We start from the raw sequence: 25,934 nt of genomic DNA on the forward strand, positions 1-25,934 counted from the left end.
CTTGGTATTTAAAGGTGATAGGTCATTATAGGTATATGTAGTGTGTGACAATTATAGTACATCAATTGAAGGGTGGATTCGTGTTCATAGGATTCATAGCTGTATTCATATTCATCGGATCGCAATCAAAAAACATATCCCACGCCAGAGACCAGTCAAAATTGTCGTCTGAAGTGGTAAACATATCGAAGCCGCCAAAATGCGGCCACGAGTCCCATCCTTCAAACGAGGCGTCGAGACCTGAGTCGTGTCCGTCCGAGTTGGAATGCAAGTCGAAAATACTGGCTTGGTCTTCATGTAGTGGTTGCTGCGGCATTAGCAGCTGATGTTGTTGCATCTGCTGTTGTTGCTGCTGCTCTTGCTGCTGTCGTTGTTGCTCTTCTCTTCTAGAAACGCGGCTCTGGAGGTTGTTCATGAAATCGCGAAGCCGGTGAATCAACTTGCTGCTGGCCGCATAGATACAACCACTGGCAAATGCCGAATTGGTCGACGTCCACGGCGCGGCGACCATGGCATCCAATTGCCGCTCACAGGTTGCAAGCATTTCGAGTCTTTCCGGAAGAAAAGGCGGAAGCCTGCTAAAACTCTTTAGAAAAACAACCATATTCTCGACAATATTCTTGCACAGAATCACGATTTCAAGGACCACCCGTCGCGGCGGAGGATGAAAGGCAACGCCATCAATCTTCAGTCTAGAGCCACAGTCGAGAAAACTATCCAGCACGGATTTCATCTCGCCTGGGTATTTCAAGGCAAACCGGCCCAGGAAGGAGGAAAAGTCGGCAATCTGGCCCCTTTGGATACTGATGAGATTGTCAATAGCCTGCGTGCCGATTTGCACGCCTTCTTGACAGCTAATCTCAGGCCCGTTCTTGGCCGGACTACCCCGGGCTCTTGTTTGTAGGACCATGGCGTATAAAAGCCCGGCGCCACTGATTTTCATAGAAACCCACTTGAACCGAAACTCCAACAGCGCGCGCGTCGCCGCGGATAACTCTCCTTCTTCTGGACTAAAATAATGATTCAACGAGGTTGCCAGACAGCGGTTGCAGGACTCGATGTGTTCCAGACACTTGTTTTTCCCGTCTTCCATGACCGCAGCCAAGTTGTCCCAGCTGTCCCAGCTTTGCTTCATTCTCGCCATGACTTCGATCATGGTGTAATTTGAGATTGCGTATTGAATGTGATAAATCAGTCTCGGCGAGCAAGGTCTAATTTTCAGTACATGCTCGTATAGCGCAATATAAGGTCGCATGCGGTCCAGCAGCTGCAACATGCCCATGACTGGCGTGGCGATGTAGCCGCTGGTCAGCGCGTCATAAGAGTACAGCTGCAAGGTTTGCAGCGAATCGATCAGCTCGGCTTCCAGCTCAAGCGAGTTTATAGAGTTCACTAGGTTGAAATCTAGTCTGGGCTTGTCCGACAGCATCTCCAGCCGCTCGGCGATGCGGTATGCAATGTTGACATAGAGGTCAGACTTGACGGCTTTGTGTGCCACGCTCTGCGAGCTGACTATAGCCGTGGGACGGTAGTCTGACAATAACAAACTGATAATGACCGAGTCGCGGTGGATTGGCGGAGAAAAGATAAAATCTTGGCCGTAGGACGATACGGCAAGCTGGACGCTCGAGATCAGTTGCGAGTAGTGTTCTGATGCGCATTCGGGGGTTTCCAAAGCCATTGAACACAGCAGCGCAAAGAGCAGGTTCGTCGCCGGGGTATGCGAGGCGCTGTCATTGGAAAGTAGACGATGTCGCACGCTAATGAGGCTGGGTGTTTGTGGAAGGAAGAATCGATGCCATGCCAGACTAGTAGGCTGTAAGTATAACACACATACACATGCATACACATATATGCAATTACATGCACAAAAGAGAATACAACTCACCGCCTATCCAAGGATTCTGCAAGATCATCGTCGATCAAATCCGGCAAGAAACCACCCCACGGGGTCGTCGAATGCACGATATTCGAGCCAAAGACCGGGTTATTAGCCAAGATCAGCGACAAAAAGCAGGCCGGGTCAATGATGGACTCAAACACGTCCTGTTTACTGGGATGCTTGGACTTTGCAGCAGGACCCTGGTGGTGGTGGTGTTTGATCTGCAAAGGTTCCTCGGCGTCGCCCGACCACATGTACTCTTTGATATCCAGCGGCTGCTCCGCATCAGCATCGCCAACGCCATCAACAACAGCAGAGCCACTGCGCCGGCCGCGGTTAACAGCGGCAGGGCGCCCCAGCATGGTGCGCTCGACGATGCATTCGAGATTGAAATTGCGGCATCGGTCGCAGGCGTGGTCGGGACCTTGTGGCGCGCCGGACAGCTCGATCTGTTCTGGGTTCGGCAGCACGCACTTGATTTTCCGGGAGCGACATCGCTGGCAGATCAGGCGGGCATACTTGCCGCGCGGACGGCGTTCGTTGCGTAGGCCTCGCATTTGAGGGCAGGGTTCGACATGGAGCGCCTGGAAGCAGACGGTGGTGATGTTCGGAATTAGGACGTGGTGGTGTTCGGTCGGTATTATCGGGGGGAAATCGGCTCGAACATTGCACACAACACAAAAGAAGTTGCAGGGCGCATTGATTATTTATAAACCGAAAATGACAAACATCCACTTCTTCTAGCCCGTCAGGTTAAACCCTGGAACTGGTCGAGGCCGTCCAGCAGTGCCAGGCTCAGCTACAGATAAAAAAAGTCCAAGAATAGCGCGACAGAAAGGGGCCAAAAACCGCGAAGATCGCGTGAAAGTAGCGTTCACATACTGAGCGCCAATTGATGCTAAGAATATGGCTATGCCCCGCTAGTCCCAACGTTATTAAATGTTATTACAAATTATGCATAGCCTCCTGTTGGCCTGGCTGGCTGGTTTGGGGGAATCGCAGAAATATGCAGATGTAGGTATGTAGGGTAGGGTAAGGGTCGATAAGCCCTAGCCGTGTTGTTGTCATTATTGAGGAATGCCACAGAGGCCTCTGCAGAAGAGTAGAAGAGGATCATGACATGGCCTTGGTCCCACTATCTGCATCATCGAGTCATTGTGAATGGCCGCATTCGGCTAGGAGCTTATTGGAGGCTATTCCCAAATAGGGCAAAATACGGATAAAGGCCCGAAAAAATATACTACAGTGACTGTATGGTGTTTGGGGGGGGAAAACCGGGGTAACACCAGGGGTGTTTTGATCCTAAAGTTTAAACCCCCAAGAGAGAGAGGGAAAGAAAAGGAAAGAAAAGAAAAGAAAAGAAAAGAAAATTAGCATCTCGTATGGCCACTTACGGCCGCGTGCATAAGCCGGACGCAAGCCTCCGACGCAACCTCGTGCGGAGGCGTTGGTCAACAGTGCTTGTTATACGATGGTTATTGTAGAGTACACTCTGGCTCGAGTCGAGTGGTAGATAAACGACCAACAGAACGTGGTTAGCGAGCTATACTAGTGTCGGATTGGCCACTTCTCTTGATGTTGATGCAGTGTTGGTTGCAGGGATGCATAAAGTTGTTAGTAGTGATCCATCATTCAAGACATCTATGATCTAAATTTGTTGCCAGGCCCTACATGTATCCATTTCCAACAGCCCAAAAAGTCCAGGGAAATGACTGGTGTTTTGAACGTTGGGCGAAACAAAGTGTGTTGATCAATTCGTCTTAATGAAACACTTATAGGGGGCCTTAGTAGCATGGGTCTATGCATGTGTATACTCCGCACCTAACTATTAATAATATTAAATGACAACATTGAATACAAGAGTAGATCCGCCGAGAAGGGAGGATCATCTCCCCCATGACTACTCCGTACCCCAGACACAGATCGCACAGGCATGAAGCATCAGTTCCACTGTTGGAACTTGGGCCATGATCCCAGGGGCCAGCGCGACGGTTGTAGGAATTGGCGGATCGGCTAGTTAGACGTCGATCACACGGGATGGAACGGAGCACGGGCGCCCCAGTGGACACTACTATTAAAATCAATTGTATATGAAGTTTTTATTGTATATATGTACGGAGTACGGAGTAAATTATTATATGTATCATTTGTGTGGGCGTTGTGGTACGTGTTTGTAAATATAGAAATAAGAACAGCAGAGGGGTTGCCAGACTGCCAGGACATCGAAGGTATAGTGGGAATAGTGAAAATTGGAAATCGGAAATTGAAATGGTTGAATGACGGAGTCCGGAGAATCAATTGAGATATCTTCATGGCAACAAACATATCTTGAATATATTTGCAGTGCATTCCATCCATCATAAGGTTCAATAGTGTGGTCCGCGAGCTCACTCTTGACCGATGCCAGTATCGATTAATGTCGGGTTATGTCTGCTACCAGTTGACCGGTGGCCGTTGTACAGCGGACAATCATTGAAACAAGAATTGATAAAAAATTGATAAAAAAAAAGATATTTCGCTCAAAAACCGATTGCTGAAGACGGTGAATGCGAGTGGGACCCACGTGCGTCTGCAAGGGAGGGCGACGGTGGCATTCCTGCTGCACGCAGCGAGTCAAATTCCAGGGATTGTGTCAGCTGATGGCGAGAACATTCGGGAAATAAACAAAATAAGGTCAAATAATCAAGAGAAACAAAGAAGGAAAAAAGCACGAGATAAGAATTGTATGCAGCCATGGCTCCAAAGTGGGGTGTCTCCACCCGGGCCAATCAGCGCCCGCCCGTGCAGTTCGTCCGCCGGCCCCACTCTTTTTGCTTCTCTCTCTCTTTCTCTCTCTCTCTCTCTCTTGGATCTTTTACAACGGTCTTTTTGCTTTTATATTTTCTGGCTATTTATTGATCCACCACGCAAAACATCAGGCGGCAACAGTGCAAACCGCGCACGGTGTGTGGCCTGTGAGGCGCCTGGTTGGCCCGCGGCGGCGCTAGATCATATCGGGCTAGCGTGGCCTCTAGAGCGCCGCACGAGCCGGCAACAACAACAAAGCTGTAGTTGGTAAAAAAAAAGGAATGATAATTATTAATTAATAATATTGCCTCGGATATTGCACTGCTACAGAAAGAGAGAACTGACCAGATAGCACGCAATGGCAGCGACAGTCGATGCTACGAACTAGGCTGCACTTCACTTGCATCTGCAGTAGTCGCAGCAGCCAGCCTAGGAGATACCACCGCACTAGTCCTAGACTGGCCCTAGCGCACCCCGCCCTCAGTGCCCCCAGCCAATGGGCGCGCTCCCCTGGAATTTCGCGTGCGGCGATTGGCTGGCGACGCGGCTGTCAACTCCTCTCCTCTCCTCCTTCCCCTTGGCTCTCCTCCTATCTCTCTCTCTGTGTCTGTCTCACTCCTCCCTCACTCTCTCTCTCTCTCTCTCTCTGTGTTTCTCTCTCCCTCAACTCTCTCTCTATCTCTGATCACTCTCCTCCACCTCCCCTCGTTTTTCCATCTCCCCCTTCCCCTGCCCTGCCCTGCCCTGCCCTGCCTTGCCCTGTTCCGTTCCGATCTCCTGACCCTGTCGGAAAACGATCGTCTCGGCTGCTTTTCTTCCACTATTATTGCAGGATCTGGTTATCTTCTTATAGTATTTCTTGTTATATTATTACTTCTGCCTTACTACTATTGCTCAAATTATATTCTTCTCCTTTTCCCCCTCTTTTCTCTTTTCTCTTCGTCTCATCTCCGCGCTGCTCGGGCAACTTTGATGATTGCGCTCCCCTATTGACAGCCGTGTCCCTTTCAAACCAACGCCCGCCCCTCTCCTCAATTCCTGCTTACTCCCGACCAGGATCGACCAAGGGTGAGTCAAAATCCATCGCCTTTTGCTCTCGTTCTCGTCGCGCGTGCTTTCTTCTTGATCTCCGCCATTGCCTGCTGCACCCGACCTTCGTTCTTTTCGTTTTGTTTTAAACCTTCTCTTGGCGTTCGCGTGGTGCCGGTCCTTCCTGTCTCTGCCTCTCCCCTGAACGACCCTTCGCCGCCGTCGTACAGTACGTGCCTAACCGTCCGCCGTGTTTTGTGCCTGGCCTTTTTCTTCTCTTTTTTTCCTTCGATTCTGCATCGCCCTGTTCTTCGAGTCGCTAGACCCAAGACTAACAACCCACGCCCTAGATTCCGACGGATCGAGGTCTCACCACTCAACCATTACAAAGCAAGGACAAGTAATCGACATCGACGGTCGCCCGGTGTCCATACGGAGTAGACCGCCTGCCAGGTACAACAGTCAGTCTCTTTGACCGTTGATAGCCTACCCATATCTTCTTCGACCGGAGGAAAACCCCATCATGGCTGCGTTGGTTCAAACGATTCCCCAGCAGAACGGCACCGTCACTCTCCTCCAAACCCGGCCATCTTCAGCCTCTGGTCACAGCAGCTTCGTCTCGGCGTCTCAGGTTTCCCAGCCTCAGTTCAATCGTGGCCACGCCATGTCGTTCAGCTCCTACAATGGCGTCAACACGTCTGGCCCCAATAGAGCCTCGGTCGCTCCCTACGCCTTTACCAGCACTCCAGGCCTGGTTGCTGCCGCCGGCAACGCACCCCAACGACAGCCTCAGACTTATGCGTCGGCCGTGACGCAAAATGGTGCTCCCCAGCACTTGTCCCATTTCGCAGCTGGTTCTGTGTCCTCATCATCGACTTCTTCCAACTCCTCCTCCCGCCCTTCATATATCTCCCAAGACGACAGCATTCTCTCCTCGCGACGACGTCAAGCCGACACAGCACCTCGTCCGTTGTCGACAGTGAATCTGCCCTCCCAATCACCGTTCCTGAATCTGTCCTCGCCCGCCACGACCAAGACCACGAAGCCCTCGCCCGACCGTTATCGCCGGGGTAAGCGTTCTCAGGACACCAACACAGCCCAGCCTGCCGTTGCAATACCGACTCGATCTTCGTCATACGACCCTGCAGCAGCCACGACTATCTCGCAACCGTCCCGGCCAACTATCGCTGGCCATGTTCGAGTTCCGAGCGCGGACGACACCCGCGTTGAGAAGCCAACCAACCCCGACATAGCAAACCGATATCGTCGCCGGAGCTGGGCCAGCATCGATGCTGCCGGAGCCCACGCTCAGGAACCACCCTCTCCTTCTTTCTTTTCTCCCTTGCCCGAGCTAAAATTCGACAACGAACCGACTCGTCCAGCATCTTCCTATTCACAAAGGAACACTTCATCGGAGAGCGTCCATTCCGACCACAAAGGCTCCGCCGGCACTTCACATAATCCTTCCCCGTTATCAAACCAAATGATTCCCGAAACGCCTACATCTCCAGCGCTCAAGACTAGCCCTGAGATTGCTCACAGTCCTGCGGCACAGCGGCTGGCCGATATCAGCAAAATGAGCGGCAAGAAGCCTGGCAAGTCCCGTCTTCGAAGAGCCTTTTCCTTTGGAAGTGCGGCAGAACTTCGTAAGGTATCGGCCCAAAACTCCATGGGAAGCCATATTGATCAGGACCCAACCGGCGAAGAGTTGGACCCGGAACAAGCCGCTATTGCCGCACGGCAAGAAGCCAACGGTCTTGGAAACAGCATTTATACTCACCAGTTGGGGTCCACGGATAACCTTTCAATCTCCTCGACAGCCTCATCGGCATCGATCATGCTCCGAAAAATGGGCCGGGGCATGAAAAAGTCCACTCGCTCGCTTGTTGGACTGTTTCGTCCAAAATCAATTTCAAACATGCAGACTGATTCTGTGACAGTCGAGCCGACTGCCCAGGTGTCGGTTGTCAACATTGAAGCTGAACGGAAGACGGTCGTTGCCAATCCGGATCCTCATGACCAAAGCGGCGGCGGAACTGTTTTTCCCAAGATTCAAGCGACCAAGATCCAGGCCCCCTTGGTATCAGAGCCTGCTTCTAACGATGGGAACAATTCTCGCAAGAGTATCCTTGGGGGAGAGCGTGAGCGTGCAGAAGTTTTGGCTGCCGTGAAAAAGGGCATTTTGAAACGTTCGTCTGACCAAGTTGTAGAATTTAACGACATGGCTAATTTGTGTGTAGGTTCTGGCAGCTCCTCTCCTGTTGTCAGGCCCACGGAGCCAACTCGGCCATATACTGGGGACTCGCCAAACTCGAGCGCCCCTAGCACTCCAGACGAGCAATCACACCGTATCGGACACCGACGAACGGATACGGTCAAGATTGAAGGCGAAGACTACTTTTTGCAACCGGGGAAGCTTAACCCTGACTCCAAGAGTGCTCCAGGAACACCACAACCAGTGGTGAGCAGGAGCATTGTGTTTAGCCCGCGCATCCAATTCCACGAGACTTGGCCAAGTGGCGAATACGACCGGCGTGGAGAAATCGCAACTTGCAACAAGTTGACTCCTCTTTTGGCTCAGCAGATCAAGGAGGAGCTGAATACCTTCAAAATGGTAATTAATCTTTACTTTCCAACAAGTGTCAGGACAAGTGGCTAACAGATTGTAGGAAATGGAGGTTCATGAGACATCAAAAGTCTACACGCATTTCCTTTAATGGCATTTCGATCGGCGTTTAGCAACCAAAATCACTTTCAAGCATATTGCATCATTCCCTGTTACGATCTGGGATGGCTTGTTGAGAAAGAGTTTCAAGACTGTTTTGTATTAGGGTCAGACAGACCCACTGTAAATTTTTTTTCTCTCCCTTCATTTTTCTTTCAGCTCTTGATATATTCACACTCTGGACTCATTCCGCAGCGGTAGCGATCCATCCACTCCCATATTTTCATTATATTCTACCTTGACTTGGGCTGCGTGATCCTCGGTGTTCTGGCGACCGCGGTGTTTATAATCGGTCCCGTTGATACTCTCTTTTTCTGCAGAGGTAGCAAGCATATATGATGCGTCTCTTTCAGACCGTTTGTGTTTAACTGCCCATGTCTGTGTTTTCATCACATGTCTATCTTTTTGAGTGAGCGTCCCGTCATGTATTTCTTTTTTCTCTTTCTCGTGTATCATCTTTTGATCTCCATGAGTGGTTTGGATTTGTGCAGGAGCTATTGCTTCTATTCGTCTTAATTTCTTGAGGTTGGAGACTTGTCTATTGGGAGGGAGAGCATAGCATCAAATATGTTAGGCATGTCAGGCATGCGTAATTCTCAACCTATCTGACTACATGTAGCTCCACGTTCAAGTTTTAGATGTAGAGCTGGTCATTCCATGATTCTATCTTACTGCTATGACAGTTGGCTTAATGTCGAAATACTAGAATGACGACAGTCTACCTGATCCCACGGCTTTTAGAAAATTTGAAAGTTAATTATAATAAATATTCTGATTAGGGCTGAATGTTAATAGTATACGAGTGACCAGAAAAGGACTGCACTCGAGTGAATCGTTCTTATATTGATTGCAAAAAAAAAAAAAAAACCGTGCACGCTTTCACTCACTTCTTGATCCTTGCAGCCAAGAGATATTTAAACTATGTTCATAATTTATTCCGAGGCTTCTTGTTCCACTTTGTTTATGTTAGATCGTACTGTACGAAATGTTTTTCATGACCAGGAAGGAGCATTTTTTGATCAGCTTGGAACAAACAACCATACATGTATCCCCGGACATTTTAACCCAGCTCACCACCAACCACATATGATTTAAGATCCTGCATGACGCCGTGTCGGCCCAATATTAAAGCCTGACTGACCATCGGATATCTTGTCCCACTTCACCCCCATCTCAACCACAGTCTGTATAAGTCAGTTAGATATATGTCCCTCAAAAACAACGAGAACTCAAAATATAATTACATGTACTTCAGGATCAATATCCAAGTTCCTCTCTCATATTCGCAAAAATACAAATATACTGAAAGTCAGATTCATGCCTTGAAAAATCAAATGACAAGATGAGTGATACAGGTCAGTCTTTTCGTGTGCTCTGTACGTGTACACAAAATATTTATTTCCCCTGAAGCGCAGCAGGATGAAAATGACCGAGTTAAAAAAGAGAATGGAGAAATTTTCCGTCAGTTGAATGAAAGGTCAGTAGTCCCTAGTTCTATCTATACACTGCAAGATTCTTACATGTACATCCGATAGCGAGCTCCGGGGGAAGGTCAAAGTCATAATCATCATAGGTCCTGCGGGCTCTGGTAAAACGAATTTAGTGAAATTGATCACTAATAAGGATATGAAAGTCGGACACGACCTGAAAAGCGGTATGTCGTATAAAATTAAAAATTTCAAAACACTGCTCTAACTTATATACGAGGGACACGTATTTCCCCAATGCGTCTTCGCTCAAATTCATAATGAAACATACATCTTTATCGATACCCCAGGGTTTGGAGATCCTGATCTACCGGCTGAAGAAGTCGAGGCTATAATCTACTCCACGCTTGGTTACTTTACTCGTGCTCTCGGTGGTGTTCATGGAGTACTACACGTCCAAAGCATATTCGAACCTCGCTCTTCTCAGGAAATAAGGGATAGTATCCGTTTTCTCGACAAGATTGCTAGTGAGAACATAAGAAATAGTGTTCTTTTCATAACTACGAAATGGGATCTCATAGGTAAAAGGAAGGGAGACTTTGAAAAGTTGGAGATGCAAATGGCCAAAGAAGAGTGGAAGATCTTTGGTATTGACAGCCGCGATGGTAGCAGATCCTTTCGTTTTGGAGTCGATGTCGAACAAGACAATGACGAGGATAAAGAAATAGCAAAAAAGAAGATTATTAACAGTGTCTTCCAACGCTATCGGATAAAAAAGCCGGAGGAACTAGTTATGCCATTCTCGGAATGGTCTGGTGGTGAGCAGTTTGTAACAATTGCGATGTATACCATTGGTGGAATGGTCGTCACAGGCATGGGAGGAATACTTACATTAGGTGTCATGTTCGGAGAGGTGGCTGTTGATTTTTCAATTAAGTTCTTATTTTGATGGCAGGAAGTAAAATCTAGCGATAATAATGGACAATTTCTAGGATATTTATACTGTTGGATAATACGATAGTCTATGGTTTTTGACAATCAGATCTTAATAGATATCTTGAAAAATACTATTATGACTCTCTACTTTATTATTTTTTGTCAATAGAGTCTAACTTAATCTATAACCGGTCATTATGCACGCTGCCTGGAACACTTGAAGAGTAGTCTGTCAGACAGTCAGTCTTGGGTCCCTGACCACTACCATAACAAGAGTATACGAGTTTGATTATAGCCTCTAAACCTTTAGTAGATAGGTTTCTGTGTAAAGAACTAGGTTTAAGGGCTATCACGATATTTAATGTACATGTATGTATTTAATCTCTTAGAGTCTGCATAGCACCGCAATAAAGAGGAACCTACATATATGTACACCAGACGGTACATATTTACGCAATATGTAAAAAATGAGTGCGATGGCGGAAAGGCACGGCTGAATCTATCGCCGCTTTTACGCTATTTCATGATACCTCACCTCTAGATCCTAGAGCTATGCTAAGCGCTCCCTAACCGCATGCTGAGCGGATGCTACTGTTCACTGAGCTCTTGGGGGCGCTTACAGAAAAGATACTGTCACTATAAATACTACGCTAGAGAAGGTAAAAAACTAATCCTTTAAGATCTACACTAATCGTAAAAGCTATAACTTTATGACCTCTGAGGTTCGCAAGGCCGTATTGGCCAAGTCACAGCGTGCCCTTGTATCAGTGGGGGCTACATCATGCGCGTTGAAGTGGGTTAATGGACTAATCAAGTACCTCGACATTGGCAAGGCTGACACCAAGAATATCACAAGGCTGGCTTAGTTTCCGGTAAGAGATTATTGTAATTAACTTCCCCTCTTTTAAGTTTTTTACGGAATATCCACTCTTAAGCATTTACGTACTCGCCAAACTGCACTGTCATGTAGGGAATTTATTGAGCAGCGTGGCTATACCATTTTTGGAGAGAGCATTGACATCAAATGCGTAATAAATTCTTAGTGGTCATTTAAACCCCAATGTCCAAGTTCGTTACAACCAACATTACATATTAACTACCGAACGCCGTGGATACTGAGGGTTAAATGAAATTGATTTTAGTGCGTAGTCGGTTCACATGGATGTAGCTATGTAAATCTTGGTCAATTTTTTAAGTTGATTTAGATAGATATATATATATCAGTCCAGCAGTATGCCAACAGGGATTGATGTCTACTTTTTCCAGCGCCAGCGCCAGCACCGAATCAATTGATATTGATCTTGAACAGTTCATCTCATCCCAGTTGAAAGAAGCAATATGGCGGAAAGCAACCAGCTCGCAGACCAGCAAGTGCTGCAAAACTTCCACAAATCATGGGCCCTGCGCGTTCTCCCCGACTCCCTGAAGCCGTACGGCGAGCTTCTACGCCTTCACCGACCAGCTGGCATCATGATGTTCTATTTCCCCTGTCTCTTCGGCACATTCCTTGTCGGCGCCCTCAACTCCTCCAAATCCGTTGATTTCTTGCATCTCATCCTCCTCGAAAACGCCAAACTCCTACTCCTCAGCTTCCTGCTGCGCGGCCTGCTCTGCACCTGGAACGACATCATCGACCAAGACGTCGACCGCCAGGTAGCACGCACACGCGTGCGCCCCATCGCGCGCGGCGCAGTCTCGACGCCTGCGGCGCTGGTTTTTACGGGTTTGCAGGTGTATTTGGCGTGGCTGGGGTTTGGCTTGTTGCCAGCAGAGTGTCTCACGGCGGCACTGCCGTTTCTGGCGCTGCATGTTTTTTATCCCTTTGCGAAGCGGTTGACGCATCATCCACAGTTTATTCTGGGGCTTGCGCATACTAATGGGGTGTTTATGGCGTTTCCGGCCATGGGGATGCCTCTTTTGTCTCTGGGTGGTATTTTGTCGCCGTGGTCGTCTGTTGGTGAAGAGGAAGGGCAGGCAAATCTGCTATGTGCAATTGCCCTTAGTCTGGCTATCCTCTTCTGGACCCTTCTAAACGACACTATCTATGCAGCCCAAGACCTCGCTGACGACAAAAAGGCCGGAGTAGGATCAACAATGATCTACTGGGAGGATCAAGCACGCAACTTTCTGCGCGTGCTGGGTATTCTCACGGTAGTGGTGCTCCTGGGTATCACGTTCGTCATGAGACGCTGGTCCATCACGGATGGGGTGGTGTACAGCGCGCTGACGTGCGGGGGAACGATGCTGGGACTGTATCTCATGGTCGAGTATGTGGATTTGGAAGATCCGGCGAGCTGTGGATGGTGGTTTAATCGGGGAAATGTGTTGGTTGGGGGAGCCATAGCCAGTGGGCTTGTGGGTGAATGTCTGGCTGGGACGGTGTGGCAGTGATAATCTTTCAACATTGGAATATGAATATCACGTTATACATGCATATTATTTGTATCAATAGCAGATGAGGAAATTCAATAAATGCATCAATTGATATACAAGTATACGCTACTTATCTTTTACTACCTCAATGATACTCTCTGCAGACGCCCCCGAATTCCAAATCTTCACCACCGTCAAGCCCGCTCTCGCAATCAATTCACGCCAGTTCTGCTCAGTCCGCTCTGCAGAGCTCAGAACCATCATCATCTGCATATCCGATGTCGTCTTCTTCCACTCGGACAGATCCTGCACCTCGTCCGTACGCACGACAGTCTCATGTATCAACAACCTACTATATCCAACCTGCATCGCCAGGCCAATCTGGCCCAGAATCACACCAGCCTCTCGATCTGGCCAGTCATGCAGCACGGTATGTAGATAATACACACGCGCTCCTCGCACGGGCTGCTGCTGAAAGAAGTCGTGGGCCATTTTGCGAATGAGACTTTCGCCTACAGCGTTGACCAGCGTAGCCTGGCGATCTTGCAAGATGAGCTGCCCTGGTGTCGGCGCGACGATTCTAGCTGTATTATTACCGTCAAGCAAACCCTGCCAGAGATGCAGCAAGCGCTGCAGATCATGTCCGCGCCCGCCCCCAACATCCACCACCAATGCACTACTAGATGTGGATTCTGCGCATCTGAGAATCTCGTTCTCCACAGGATACAGATCCACCCAGCTGGTCTTGTTCGCGGCGTACGTTGTCATCATTAATTGGAAGGTGGCCATCTCGGATGGCCGGCTTTGCAGATCAGCAAAGCGAGACACTCCGCGCAGATAGTGCCAGTTTGTGGCCTTGGCGTCCGCGGGGTTGGCGTATTTATTTGACTGGAGATATGCCGGCAGAGAAGAAAATCCTGGGAGGCTTGTTTCGAAGCTGTCTTTTCTATAAATATCACTCATGTAGCAATGTATGGTACATACTTACAGAAATGGCAGCATGCTGGCGTACTCGGGCAGCCCGAGTGAGTGTGCAAACCGCGAGAGCCTGTACACACCTGGGGCCTCTTCGTGTAACATATTGGTGGCGGCGAGGTGTCGCAGCAGACGAGCTAAATCTTGCAGTCAGTAATACACTGTAAAACCTTTTTTTTTTTCCAGGCTACTAACACAGCAGCATTTCATCGACGTCAACGAGACGGGCGAGCGTGCTCGCTGACGCTGGCTCACCATGCAGGGGCTGTTGCAGCCACTGCACAAACAGCCCTGCGTCTACGCACGTTTTGAGTGCGGCGAACACGGAGGGCTGCAATTAGTTTGGTTATTATTAGTATTATTATTACGTGGCAGTTTGAGGATGTATGTTGTTGAAGGGTCTACCTGGGTGAAGACAATCTGTAGTGCGCTCTCCCACGGCGTCTCTATGCGCGACAAAGCAGCTCGCATGGCATGCACAAGCGCTACTCTTTCATCTTCATTGTTCAGGATTGCACTGTCAATGCGGTTCAGTTGCTGGAGGAGAGAGGTGTCCATGTCGACATTGATTTTGTAAGGTGCCATTATAGTTGTGGAGGGGCTCATCTTTATGCTCTTTGTATCAATGAGACAGTTACGCCGGATAGAGTAATTAAAGAAGATCGACAATAATCCCTGCTTCTAATTTTGGACTATGGATAATAAACGGCCCCGGAGTACAGTACGCGCAGGGTCCGGTTATCCATCGGCTTTTGAGTATCTTCCGACTAGCAGTTCGTATATAATGCTGGTTATAAATTTCCATGTTACACAGTGTGTGGTCGTACGAATCTACAGTACGTACACATTACATGTAATTACGGTCAGAAACCTCTGAATTGTAAGAAATAAAAACCACAATCAACTGTCTGTATTATCTGTATTACTGGAACCAACGAGTCACCAGAAAATGTATATCTGTATCAAATATTCCAAAATTCCCTCCCAAAAAAAAAAAAAACACATCTATCGCGTCACGCTGATTTCGACTGTCTTGGAAATCGCCTTGTTATTGTTACCATTGGCAAGCGGCACAAGGGGCGTGGTATCTACCGTGTCTGGTCCATCACCAGCCCTCGAATTTGGCTTGAGCGTGTTTCTGGCGCTGGAAGAGTCGGCGTATTGGTAGTCGTTGTATCGTCTGGGCCGGTTGAATCGCTGGCGACGCTCCTGCGAGAAGAGCGGGGATAGGGCTGGGATGGTTGCGCAGATAACTGCCATTGTGGTTTCGAGACTATTTTGTGTCTAGTTAGCAGGAGAATAAATAGTTTTTGAAGAGAGATACGGACCTTCCAAAGACGATCAGGATTGCAAAGCTGTCTGCAGTATTGTCAGCATTTGTTTATTTTGTATTAGTATTTGAGCCTACAGATTGGATCCGACGAGGTTTGCGTGTATGCAAGCGCCGTTCTCGCAGTGGCACAGATGCCAGGGCTGTAGACATTAGCATAGGACAAAGCCAAAGGAACAAATCGAACATACATGATACTAACACCCATCAACGAGCAGACGGCAATCTTCAGTCGTGTGTTCATCTGCACAGTCCATAGGAAGTACACTGGCAATCCGGCCAGAAGGAAGTCGCTGAGAATCGAGATAGCTATAGCATCCCAGCGGTTAGCGGATTTCTTTCTTTAAAAGAAAAAATATTAGAGTATCAATCCGTACCCCCGTTGAAGTTGTTCACAAACGATCTAGCCTCTGCAGACCAACAGTGGCCCTTAATCGTCACATCCCACAGCGCCGCCGTCGGCGTACATTGCACAAGCACCAGCACGCCCGTGATCGCAAGCGAAATGGTCATAAACACCGCATACCCATAAAGAAATGTCTTGAGTCTGGACGTAATGGCAAACAGACGAATAACAAACAGCGCAGCCGACAGTCGCGCGAAAATCACAGAGTAGATCTCGAGAAACTCGGCGATATACTGGAATTTGCCCAGGAGGACGGAGTCTGCAGGATCCACGCAGAGGAAATGCTTTCCGATGCCGAGGCGGACGGTCTCGTAGAGGCAGGCAAACGTTGGAATCACAATGGCCTTTGTTCGCTATTAGAAGGAAAGATCAGTGATCAAATGTTGGGCTGATGGTACTCACGAAAGATATCAGGATGCAAGCATCATCCCACCAGAAGTTCTTGACAAGCTTTACTCGTACCCAAATTCTCAGCGGTACCACGACTCCGACAATCGCGAGGGTGATTGCTGAAATGGCGAGGAAAGCGTTGGCCGCAGCGTTTCGTTGGCAGTCTTTCGGCCGACTTTGGCCTTCCATATCTTCTCGCAGCGACCGCGGCCTAGGTTGATATTCCGTAGTTTATGGGAGATAGCATGCACATGCTGTCTTCAAGATCGAAGCCACAGTGGTTGTAAATCAGGCAGTGAATTGCCCCCAATTCTATGGTCCAATAATAGATCCAGTTACTTCAAGTTACTCCAAGTTACTTGCAATTGTTACTTACAACTGTTACTTACAACTGTTACAACTGTTACCACACAGCCGATGCCATGACCTTGGGCTTGGGCAGCCCCGCAGGACTCGTAAAGCGAAACGGTAGTCCATACACAATATGCATGTACTAGTAACCCGGGTACGGAAATTAAGATTCAATAGTTTTCCTGTACTGTAGCATCCCCAACACCTTCTTGGCAGCGTTGCATGCAGTACGTAATCACCAACACTTTCAAATTTGATCTGCGAACTTCTGAATGGCAGACTCGTGTGCATGCAGTAATTGTTAGTACTGTATTATCATTCCCTCCCCTCTCACTCAAGTGTCCTTTGATCTGCTACGATCTGTATGCACGTGTGGTATTATATTTCGAACAAAAAATAACCTTGCTAAGCCTGCAAGAAAAGAACAAAGAAACCAAATAATTAGTTAGTTCAATGTTAACAACAATAAATCTGTAACATTTGAAAAGTACTTATACCCCACCCTCTCTCGGAGATATCAGCATTTGAACCCACTACAGTATTCTGATATACTTTCCATAAAACCCCGACCAAATGGCACAATCCACGGCCTTTGTGCTCGTCGGCGGCGTGTCGCACACTCCTGTCTTCTTCGACGCCCTGATCAAAGAACTATCCCAGCACGGCTACCAGTCCCATGCCGTCAGCTATCCCACCGTCGGCCGCGACACTGTAGGGACAACGCAGCAGGACGAAGTCAAGGCAATCCAGGACGCGGTCGCACGTTTTGTCGACGACGAGCAGAAAGATGTTATTCTGGTGATGCACTCCTACGGCGGATGGCCCGGCAGCAGAGCTGTCAAGGGCTTTGATAAGGAAAGCAGAACCAAGGAGGGAAAGAAGCACGGTATTGTCGAACTTGTGTTTCTGGCGGCGTTTTTGCTGCCGGATAATGCGCCCATGGCGAACTACTCGTATCTGCCTCCGTGGTTGACCAACGAGGTAGGCTTACCTCAATGTTTATTTTATATTCTATCTTTTTCCCGCATATCTGACAGGAAAATAACAGAACGGCGAGCGCATCCCCAACGAACAGTCGGTCCCCCTCCTCTTCAGTGACCTGGACCCGGCCTCGCAACAACACTGGCTGTCCAAATTCGAGCCTCAGCGCAATGATTTCACGGCCGAGACGATCCCTGATGCGCCCTGGCATTTGTCCATTCCCAAAACCTATATCATTACCAGCCAGGACAAGACGGCGACTATCCCGTTCCAGTTGACCATGCTGCAGGGAGTCATGGACGAGACTTGGTCGATCAAGACTATCAAGGCTGGCCATGAGCCGTTTCTCAGTCAGCCGGCGAATTTGGCCAAGGTGTTGCTGCAGCCGACTTTTTAGTTACAACTATCTAAATAGACATATTTACATGATAGCTAGATGAGCGTTAAATTCTAGTCATCATTTCGTCTTCTGAGCCACAACTGTCTGGAAAAGATGCGACGCATAAGCACCACGCTGCGCTTCCTCGTACGCAGCACTGACCAGTGCTCTCATCTCGTCCCCGGACCCCGGAGGACCAGCTTTGTCCAGAAACATGCTTGCATATTCCTCAAAAACCATGCAGCACAAATGTGTTACTGTCTTGTGATGCCACGGAACTTCTCGTTTGCGGTCGACGGCTATAATGTTCATGTTGTATCGCTGCAGCGTTGCTGGTAAGTTGGAAACCCAACTAAACACATAATTAGTTTCTACAGTTCGAGAAAATATTTGGAAAAAAAGTAACAGGGACGAACCTTCCCGGAACTCTGGTTTCGAGTTTCTCAACCAGTTTCGCCAAGTTAGGCGCTTGGCCGTTCTCATGCAGGTCAACCTGCAAAGGGTCGAATTCCTCCCATTGAAGATAACCGCCAGGACCTACACCAAAATCAGTTCTTTTCAAGCCAAACAAAATTTATAAATGTGTCAAGACATACGCAAAAGTTCAATGCTGTGGTCAATAATCCAGGTCGGATCATCATTATGCACCACCGACTGCAACAGCCGAATATGAACAACATCATACTGCCCCTTCAACTCCTCAGGTGCCGGTTTGGACGCATCTACTGCTCTGAGCTGAACACCCGGCGGGAGATTGTTGGCGTCGATGAACGAATCCGCGGATATATCGTAGCCGTGCAGGTTTCGATACGAATTATCATTTCCGATCTCGCAAAGCCAGAGCCTGTATTCTTTCTATTATTATTATTGTTCATCTAAGCTGGTGCAGAGAAGTGTATACCCCGTTCCAGTGGCTATATCGGCAATGTCCCGTACTTGTCTGGAGATTTCCGGGTGTATCAGGTATCCAAGCGTGTCACGCCATACGTACTGCAGCAAATTGATTCTAAAATGGACTGTAAGTAAACGACAGATATTGATTCAGAGTCTAGATTCTCACCGGGTCCAGGAAATGGAACCTCGAGTCAAGGGGTAGTTATCCTCTTTTGACATGTTTAAACCATCAATTGATGTATAGATGTTTGTTACTTTGTTACATTCGTGGATGGGAGGGATACATAATTATGTAAAAGTCAATACAATGACAGGTCAAGTAATCATGACTAAAATGGTATGTCAATTCAACTAGGTGCTTATCATTATATAATCAGTGCTAGTATTGTTAGCTAAGCACGTTACATAAAAATATACGAACTACGATTGTCAGCTGAGCACGCTAGTTACACAAAATATACGAACTACGACAACTCCATACTACGTACAAGATCCACATCAGCGCCCTCGAGCCTATGCCCCATGCCTTAGGAGATCTGCACTTCATACTTAGTATTAGTTATGCACCCTGGCAAGTGTTGGTTGATGTTCTGTAATTCATACCGAACTAGGGCTTTGTATTTTGGGGGCTATTCTGAATACGCATGGATACGGTAGATCATATCGTCGGCAGACTTTGCTTTTTTTCGAATTATCCATTCAGTGTATTATCTAGGGTGTTAGTTTTAGCTATTAATAAATAATTATTATCACTGTCTTAATTTAGCAATCCGGCAGTTACTGTTACAAGCATAATTACTCACGAGCTACTCTGCATAATTGACTTGGTTCCTTCTTATCAATACCGTCGTTGAGCAGTTCTACGTGGATAAAGAAAATTCATGAAATAACACGATAATATCAGGAGACGGTTGCAATGGCCATCACTGAAGTGAATCTCTGGTTCGCTGCTGGTGTTTTGTTCGCAGTGTACCTCGCAACCACAATCGTTTATCGCCTCTACTTCCATCCTCTCGCCAAATTTCCAGGCCCGACATTGGCGGCGATAACAGACTACTGGGAGCTGTATCAGGATTTCTTTCGCGAAGAAGGTGGTCATTTGTATCTTGAGCTGGATAAGCTGCATGAGAAATATGGTATGCTCCGTAGTTATGTATATCTTGCGAGATAGAAACTAAATTGGGACTTCGTTTTTTGCAGGACCCGTCGTTCGGATCAGGCCCAATGAAGTCCACGTCAAAGACTCGCATTGGATGGACGTTCTCTATCCCGGGTCTCTGGAGGTATGTATTCATACATGTACTCCAGCCGCGCATCGCCCCTACAAAGTGACTTACTGGACCAGCGTCGTGATAGAGATCCGCTCGTGGGCACAGCAATCGGCACTCCGTACGCAAGTAAGATTCCCTATTCGATAACATCCTTTTTCTTTCTTTCTTGATTTGAGAGGGAAAAGCTGATTCAGCTGTTGCAAAGCAATCGGAACCGGCCCACACGCTCTCCATCGCATACGAAAAGCCGCCATAGCCCCTTTCTTCTCCAGCCGCTCAGTTGCCGAAATGGAAGAAATGCTGCAAGATCGGGCATCAATTTTTTGCCAGACACTTGAAAACCAAATCAGCAAAGTCTTGGATATGCGCGTGTTTTTTTTCGCCTGGACAACGGACTTTATCACCGGGCAGATTTTCGGAAACAGTGCGGGTGTGTTCTGGGACGGCGAGCGCGCGCACAACTATTTTGATATTATGTTTGACTTTTCTGGCAAGTTTCCACTGACAAAGCATTTTCCGTGGCTTGTTACGATGGGTTTGGCGTTGCCGTTGGCAGCGTGGAAGATTCTGTTTCCGTCTCTGGTTCCTTATGTTTCGATCTATAAAGTACGTTCTTGCTTCCAGATTATCAAAGACTTTGTTTAATGAATTCAATTGTTAGGACTTGCTTGACAGGGCCCAGAATGCCTGCATAGCCCACACGGACAAATCCAATGTCAACCCGAAAGATGGCAAGGAGGATATATTCGAGACAATCCTGACGAGCGATTTGCCGCCTGAAGAAAAGACTCCTAAGCGCATGGCTAACGAAGTATTCAATTTGCTGGTTGCTGGCAGTCTGACGACGGCCAAGACAGCGACTTACGGAATCTTTCACGTTTTGGCAAACCCTGATATTTATGAACGAGCCCGGGCTGAGTTGAAGGAGGCAATTCCAGATAACAAGTCAATGCCATCTTTGAAGACTTTGCAGAAACTGCCGGTTTTGGTAAGAAATGACAAGATCAAGAAAGAATGAATGACTACTTATCCAAGATACAGACTGCCATTATCAAAGAGACGAATCGCCTCGGTTGCGTGGTCACCACACGATTCCCAATGATATCGCCTAACAAGGACCTACAGCATGGCGAGACAGCCATTCCTGCAGGAGTACGTACTTTGCAAATGTTCCAAAATCTTTATGACTATTAACGAATTATAGTCCTCCATTAGCATGACCTATTGCAAAGCCGGAATGGATCCATCCATCTTCGCCGAGCCCAACGAGTTCCGACCAGACCGATGGATAGCTGGTGAACAAAAACCTCATGACTACGACCACTATGTTCTGCCATTTGGCCGCGGCAGTCGAGTTTGCATTGGAGCACAGTGAGTGTAATGCCACATAAGAAAAAAAATTGGACTACCGCTGACAAGTGTAGTCTCGCATATGCACAGTTGTACCTTCTACTCGCATACGCGTTCCGCTTCTTCGACATGGAACTGTACGATACTACGCGTGAGAGGGATATAGATATCAAGGGTGGTGGGCCGTTGGGGGAGCCTACCCGCAGTACAAAAGGAGTTCGCGTGCGTGTCAAAGGGGTTGTGGCTTGATATATCATGCCTGCATAAAATAGTTAGCTAAAAGCTGTGTTTTTATTATACACCGAGGCCCTATAAAAACTACTTTGGAAGTTTGAGTACCGCAAGTTTGAGTACCGCAAGTTTGAGTGGTTGGGTAATAGGTCCTTGCAGGGAATAGGGACCAACTGCTGATATGGCTTATTCGAGGAATCGATTATGACGCTATTTCTCTCCGGGCGAGTCATCGGGAAAGAAATTGAACTATAACAAAGATGGAGGCAATACCTACGAGGATTCTTTATTTATCAACACCCACAACTTGTTAAGAATAGTATATTGGGGCTTGTACTGTTAGTCCACATAGTAATTAGAATAGTTTATGGTCAAAAATACTAGTTAACCATTGGATATAAACGAAATATAGATAGCAGAGCACACTAGATTCGGGCATAAGTCCACCTAGCATGTAATATTTAAGGCCAGGTAGCCCCACTCCATAGAAATTGAATTTGGCCCCTTTCAATCTTTGAAGACTCATCATCATTTACTTCGTACACCTTTGGTTTCATTTACTAAAATCACCATGGCGCAGAACATCGAGTATTTTCAACTTGAAATAGGTATCGTAGGAGGTGGCATAGGCGGGTTGTCAGCTGCAGTTGCGCTGAGCAAGTTGGGACATCGAGTCACCATTTTCGAGGCGGCATCAAAACTTAGCCAGGTAAGACTAATTCTTTGTTTATTATTCAAACGTGATTATGAAAGTAATCTAAATTTGAAAAAGATCGGAGCGGGAATCCAAATGACCCCGAATGCAAGCAAGCACCTCATCAACTGGGGCGTCTGCCAAGATTTCATCAACCCAAATTCCCGTTTCCCATGCTTCAAGGTCCGGCGCTGGTCGGATGGCGAAATTATTGGACGCATGGAAACCGAGATACACTACGAGAAATTTGGCGGGCCATATATTCAGCTGCATCGTGCAGATCTACAGGAAGGTCTTGTCAAGGTTGCTACGGAGAATGGCGTTCAGCTGAACGTGAACTCGCGTGTTGTCGACTTTGATTTTGGTCAGCCGACGATTATTCTTGAAGATGGTCGGAGAGTCGATGTAGATCTGGTTATTGCTGCGGATGGTCAGTCCAAAATGTCATTTTTAATGAAAAAGAAGAAAAGAAAGAATGAACTGGCTGACTTTGTAGGTATCAAATCGGTTGGGCGATGCAAACTCAGCGGAGCCCCGGCTCCAGAAACTACCTCGACCGGCCTTGCTGTGTTCAGGACCACATTAGACATAGAGGTTGTCAAGTCGTATCCTGATCTTCACCATCTCGTCAATGAGCCTGGAATAAGTCTTTGGTGGGTGTTCATTTAACTCAATCGAAAAGTGACAGGCTGATAGACTCAGGGTTGGACCTGGCCGACATGCCGTAGCCTATGCCATGAGAGGCGATACCCTTGTGAACCTCGTACTAGAATATCCTGAATCTAGGCCTCCTTCGGAATGGGACGAGGCAAAGTATGTAGACGAAGTTAGGGCTGAGTTTGCGGGGTGGGATTCAAAGTCAGTCACCCTGATTTCCCTCTACGGAACATGCTCTTGACAAACTAACAGACCCATGACAGTCTTCACCTGTTATTACAGCATGTCAAATCCGGAATGAAGTGGCCACTACGCTTTAGCGTGCCTTTGAAGAAATGGACCTCCTCGTCTGGTCAGTTTGTGTTGCTAGGAGATGCAGCACATGTGGTTCCCTCGTTTTTAGCGCAAGGTAGGTTCTGATCTATAATTATTGACGGATTATTTCCTGATATTATCCATTCATGTGCAGGTGCTGCAATGGCAATCGAAGATGCAGTAGCTTTAGCCAACATTCTCTCGAAAGCCTCATCGATCGCGGATTTGCCGGCATCATTGCATGCTTTTGAGTCTCAGAGAATGGAACGAAAAGAAAAGGTCCAAGATCTCTCGCTGCGCAATCTTAAACTTTATCATTTGGATGATGGAGAAGCACAGAGAAAGAGAGATGGTCTTGATGAGTTTGGTAATGAAGATGAACATAGCCAATTGTGTCCGATTTGGCGAAATGACAAAGATCAACAGTGGCTTTACGGATATAATTAATTGATAGAGTGAAGGATACAGCATGGCAATGAAATATATACCAATTTATACAGAGGTTGGTTTACATATGCACTGTTCCGAATCAATTTCTTTTCAAGGCTTGTTATTTGTGTTTTAGCCCAATCAAATCCGTATTAATCAATCTAGTCAATGCTGCAATATATACCCTGCTAGGATAAAATACATCATCTATAATCTAGAGCAATTGAGTCTCAATGATTGACTCAGGGAATGCCGGAGAAGACCACAGCTTCACGATTTTGAACCCAGCCAAAGTCAGCAGCTCCTCCCACATACGAAAAGTTCTCTCTCGCGCGGAGAAGGTAGCCATCATGGTCAAATCGCCAGCGGTAATATCGGGGGTAGCGCCTTGGGTCGGAACGACCTTTTCGTGCAGGAGAAGTGTACTATAGCCCTTTTCCATCGATGCAGCCAATAACTTCAATACTTTTACAGCCTCTTGGTCCGACCACCCGTGAAATACGATGTGCGTGTAATATGCGCGAGCACCTAGGCAACCAGGTTAGCTACTGCATTAACTTACATTCGAAAAGCTTCCACAAGAAGATGAAGGGGAAGAGGATGCACCTTTTACAGGTTGTTCTTCAAAAAGATTATGACCCATGACTTTAATCGACTCGTGCACCGATATAGTCGGAACCGCAGCCTCCAGCTCCTGTAGAACAAGACTTCCAGACGGGAGACCAGAATGTCTCTCTCGAAACCTCATAATATCTAGACCTTTTCCACCACCGGCATCAACCAGAAGTGGACGGTCTGGGTTCCAATTCGCGACCAGACGGTCTGTAGGATAAAGATCAACCCAATTCCCGCGCGCAGTATTGTAAGCATCCATCACATTCTGAAAAGTCTGGACGCGCTGAGGGTCGGAGCTGATAAACTCAAAGTAGCTTTGGTCTGACTGTTTCGTGGCTTGCCAATTGGAGCATTTGGGGTCGCTGGGGTTTTGGTAGCTGTTGTCTGCTAGATATTGTGGCAGGTGGAGAAATGCAGGCCAAGTCGACCCTATCCTGTTTATATTTAGTGTTCTATAATTTTTTTTCCTACTTCAAAGGAGGACATACATGAAAGGAATTGTATCACTGGCACCTGGTTTTGCAAGAGACTCGGTGAAAGGAGTCAGGTAATAGGTGTCTTCTGAAATCTCCCTGAGAGCAAACATAGCTGCTAGATGGCGAGCAACACGACCTGTGATTTTGTACGTATCAGCAGTGAATATATGCATTTTAAACATACCAACATACCCAGCAACGCTTCGTCCGCCCCAGTAATCCTAGCTAACTCGACTACTGATTTGGGCCCACCGCCATCTTCTGTCCATTTCTTAAATAGGTCGATATCGAGGCAGACCTTCAAAGCAGCAACAAAAGCTGGCTACAGTTTTTGATTTAACTCAAGAGCTTTTTAAGTTTCGAGGCTTGGTTCTTTGACATACCTCCATCCATGCCAGTCTGTGAACCGTCTCCCATGGGGACTCGATCTCGGTTAAGAGTTTCCAAAGAGCGAGTCGTACTTGACTTCGCTCTTCATTGTTGGAAAAGGTTACGTCTCGCAATCGGGAAATGTCCGCGAGTACTTGTGTGAAATTTTGTGTCATGTCTGGCTGGAGATGGAAACTGCGGTTTCGGTTTGAAGCTGTCAGAGGTGCAGGAACGACGGAAGACATTTGTCCACTAAAGCTGCAAGCAAGCAATTGATTGAATTATCTAAAGTTACAGTATATGACAGTCTTGTAATTACGCTGTATTAATACTAGTGGTTGTAATTTACATTTTTGTAAAATTCGTGAATATTAGGGTTACTGTACGGAGTGATACAAAAGGTTGGGGGCCGCAGTCCTGATAGGACTTGGTTACTGGTGCCCAATGATATCGGACGCAAGGTTTAGATGACAGCAAACAGTAAACACCTTGACTTAAGACTAACAGTCTGGTTCCATTTCGGCGCAGTACGATTAACGAAACCCAGCGTTGCCCCATATAACCTCAAAATACCCCTGCGCCGCGCCACATCACCCGGTAAACTCCCTCAATTACCCAAGAAACTGCTCCAAGAGCCGTGGACGCTTGATGATTTGGTCTTA

General features: G+C 47.4%; 10 protein-coding genes across 10 annotated transcripts; 5 read left to right on the plus strand and 5 right to left on the minus strand.

The window, feature by feature from the left end:
- Positions 1 to 61: 61 nt before the first annotated feature.
- On the minus strand, positions 62 to 2,439 carry TRUGW13939_08898 (uncharacterized protein; the record flags this gene model as incomplete). Its single annotated transcript, XM_035492023.1, has 2 exons — positions 62 to 1,808; positions 1,889 to 2,439. The coding sequence occupies 2 exons, from the start codon at positions 2,437 to 2,439 to the stop codon at positions 62 to 64; spliced, it is 2,298 nt and encodes a 765-aa protein (XP_035347916.1).
- A 3,782-nt stretch (positions 2,440 to 6,221) lies between these two features.
- TRUGW13939_08899 (uncharacterized protein) lies at positions 6,222 to 8,415 on the plus strand (the record flags this gene model as incomplete). Its single annotated transcript, XM_035492024.1, has 3 exons — positions 6,222 to 7,887; positions 7,939 to 8,312; positions 8,368 to 8,415. The coding sequence occupies 3 exons, from the start codon at positions 6,222 to 6,224 to the stop codon at positions 8,413 to 8,415; spliced, it is 2,088 nt and encodes a 695-aa protein (XP_035347917.1).
- Positions 8,416 to 9,765: 1,350 nt separating this feature from the next.
- Positions 9,766 to 10,799, plus strand: TRUGW13939_08900 (uncharacterized protein; the record flags this gene model as incomplete). Its single annotated transcript, XM_035492025.1, has 5 exons — positions 9,766 to 9,778; positions 9,834 to 9,900; positions 9,959 to 10,077; positions 10,201 to 10,377; positions 10,432 to 10,799. The coding sequence occupies 5 exons, from the start codon at positions 9,766 to 9,768 to the stop codon at positions 10,797 to 10,799; spliced, it is 744 nt and encodes a 247-aa protein (XP_035347918.1).
- Positions 10,800 to 12,124: 1,325 nt separating this feature from the next.
- On the plus strand, positions 12,125 to 13,177 carry TRUGW13939_08901 (uncharacterized protein; the record flags this gene model as incomplete). The annotated part of the gene is made up of 1 exon (XM_035492026.1): positions 12,125 to 13,177. One exon carries the CDS (start codon positions 12,125 to 12,127, stop codon positions 13,175 to 13,177), a length of 1,053 nt encoding a protein of 350 aa, XP_035347919.1.
- Positions 13,178 to 13,285: 108 nt separating this feature from the next.
- Positions 13,286 to 14,740, minus strand: TRUGW13939_08902 (uncharacterized protein; the record flags this gene model as incomplete). Its single annotated transcript, XM_035492027.1, has 4 exons — positions 13,286 to 14,096; positions 14,148 to 14,271; positions 14,330 to 14,465; positions 14,540 to 14,740. The coding sequence occupies 4 exons, from the start codon at positions 14,738 to 14,740 to the stop codon at positions 13,286 to 13,288; spliced, it is 1,272 nt and encodes a 423-aa protein (XP_035347920.1).
- A 399-nt stretch (positions 14,741 to 15,139) lies between these two features.
- TRUGW13939_08903 (uncharacterized protein) lies at positions 15,140 to 16,449 on the minus strand (the record flags this gene model as incomplete). The annotated part of the gene is made up of 6 exons (XM_035492028.1): positions 15,140 to 15,407; positions 15,463 to 15,493; positions 15,543 to 15,607; positions 15,656 to 15,773; positions 15,842 to 16,223; positions 16,273 to 16,449. The coding sequence occupies 6 exons, from the start codon at positions 16,447 to 16,449 to the stop codon at positions 15,140 to 15,142; spliced, it is 1,041 nt and encodes a 346-aa protein (XP_035347921.1).
- A 735-nt stretch (positions 16,450 to 17,184) lies between these two features.
- Positions 17,185 to 17,989, plus strand: TRUGW13939_08904 (uncharacterized protein; the record flags this gene model as incomplete). Its single annotated transcript, XM_035492029.1, has 2 exons — positions 17,185 to 17,592; positions 17,660 to 17,989. 2 exons carry the CDS (start codon positions 17,185 to 17,187, stop codon positions 17,987 to 17,989), a joined length of 738 nt encoding a protein of 245 aa, XP_035347922.1.
- Positions 17,990 to 18,049: 60 nt separating this feature from the next.
- TRUGW13939_08905 (uncharacterized protein) lies at positions 18,050 to 19,084 on the minus strand (the record flags this gene model as incomplete). The annotated part of the gene is made up of 5 exons (XM_035492030.1): positions 18,050 to 18,323; positions 18,388 to 18,508; positions 18,568 to 18,815; positions 18,873 to 18,977; positions 19,032 to 19,084. 5 exons carry the CDS (start codon positions 19,082 to 19,084, stop codon positions 18,050 to 18,052), a joined length of 801 nt encoding a protein of 266 aa, XP_035347923.1.
- A 697-nt stretch (positions 19,085 to 19,781) lies between these two features.
- On the plus strand, positions 19,782 to 21,735 carry TRUGW13939_08906 (uncharacterized protein; the record flags this gene model as incomplete). Its single annotated transcript, XM_035492031.1, has 8 exons — positions 19,782 to 20,001; positions 20,066 to 20,148; positions 20,211 to 20,262; positions 20,342 to 20,742; positions 20,798 to 21,124; positions 21,178 to 21,288; positions 21,341 to 21,507; positions 21,561 to 21,735. 8 exons carry the CDS (start codon positions 19,782 to 19,784, stop codon positions 21,733 to 21,735), a joined length of 1,536 nt encoding a protein of 511 aa, XP_035347924.1.
- A 2,291-nt stretch (positions 21,736 to 24,026) lies between these two features.
- On the minus strand, positions 24,027 to 25,517 carry TRUGW13939_08907 (uncharacterized protein; the record flags this gene model as incomplete). The annotated part of the gene is made up of 5 exons (XM_035492032.1): positions 24,027 to 24,340; positions 24,419 to 24,861; positions 24,916 to 25,039; positions 25,096 to 25,225; positions 25,287 to 25,517. The coding sequence occupies 5 exons, from the start codon at positions 25,515 to 25,517 to the stop codon at positions 24,027 to 24,029; spliced, it is 1,242 nt and encodes a 413-aa protein (XP_035347925.1).
- Between the last annotated feature and the right edge of the window lie 417 nt (positions 25,518 to 25,934).

The sequence above is a fragment of the Talaromyces rugulosus genome, chromosome V, assembly GCF_013368755.1.
Source record: "Talaromyces rugulosus chromosome V, complete sequence".
Classification (NCBI taxonomy): Eukaryota; Fungi; Ascomycota; class Eurotiomycetes; order Eurotiales; family Trichocomaceae; genus Talaromyces; species Talaromyces rugulosus.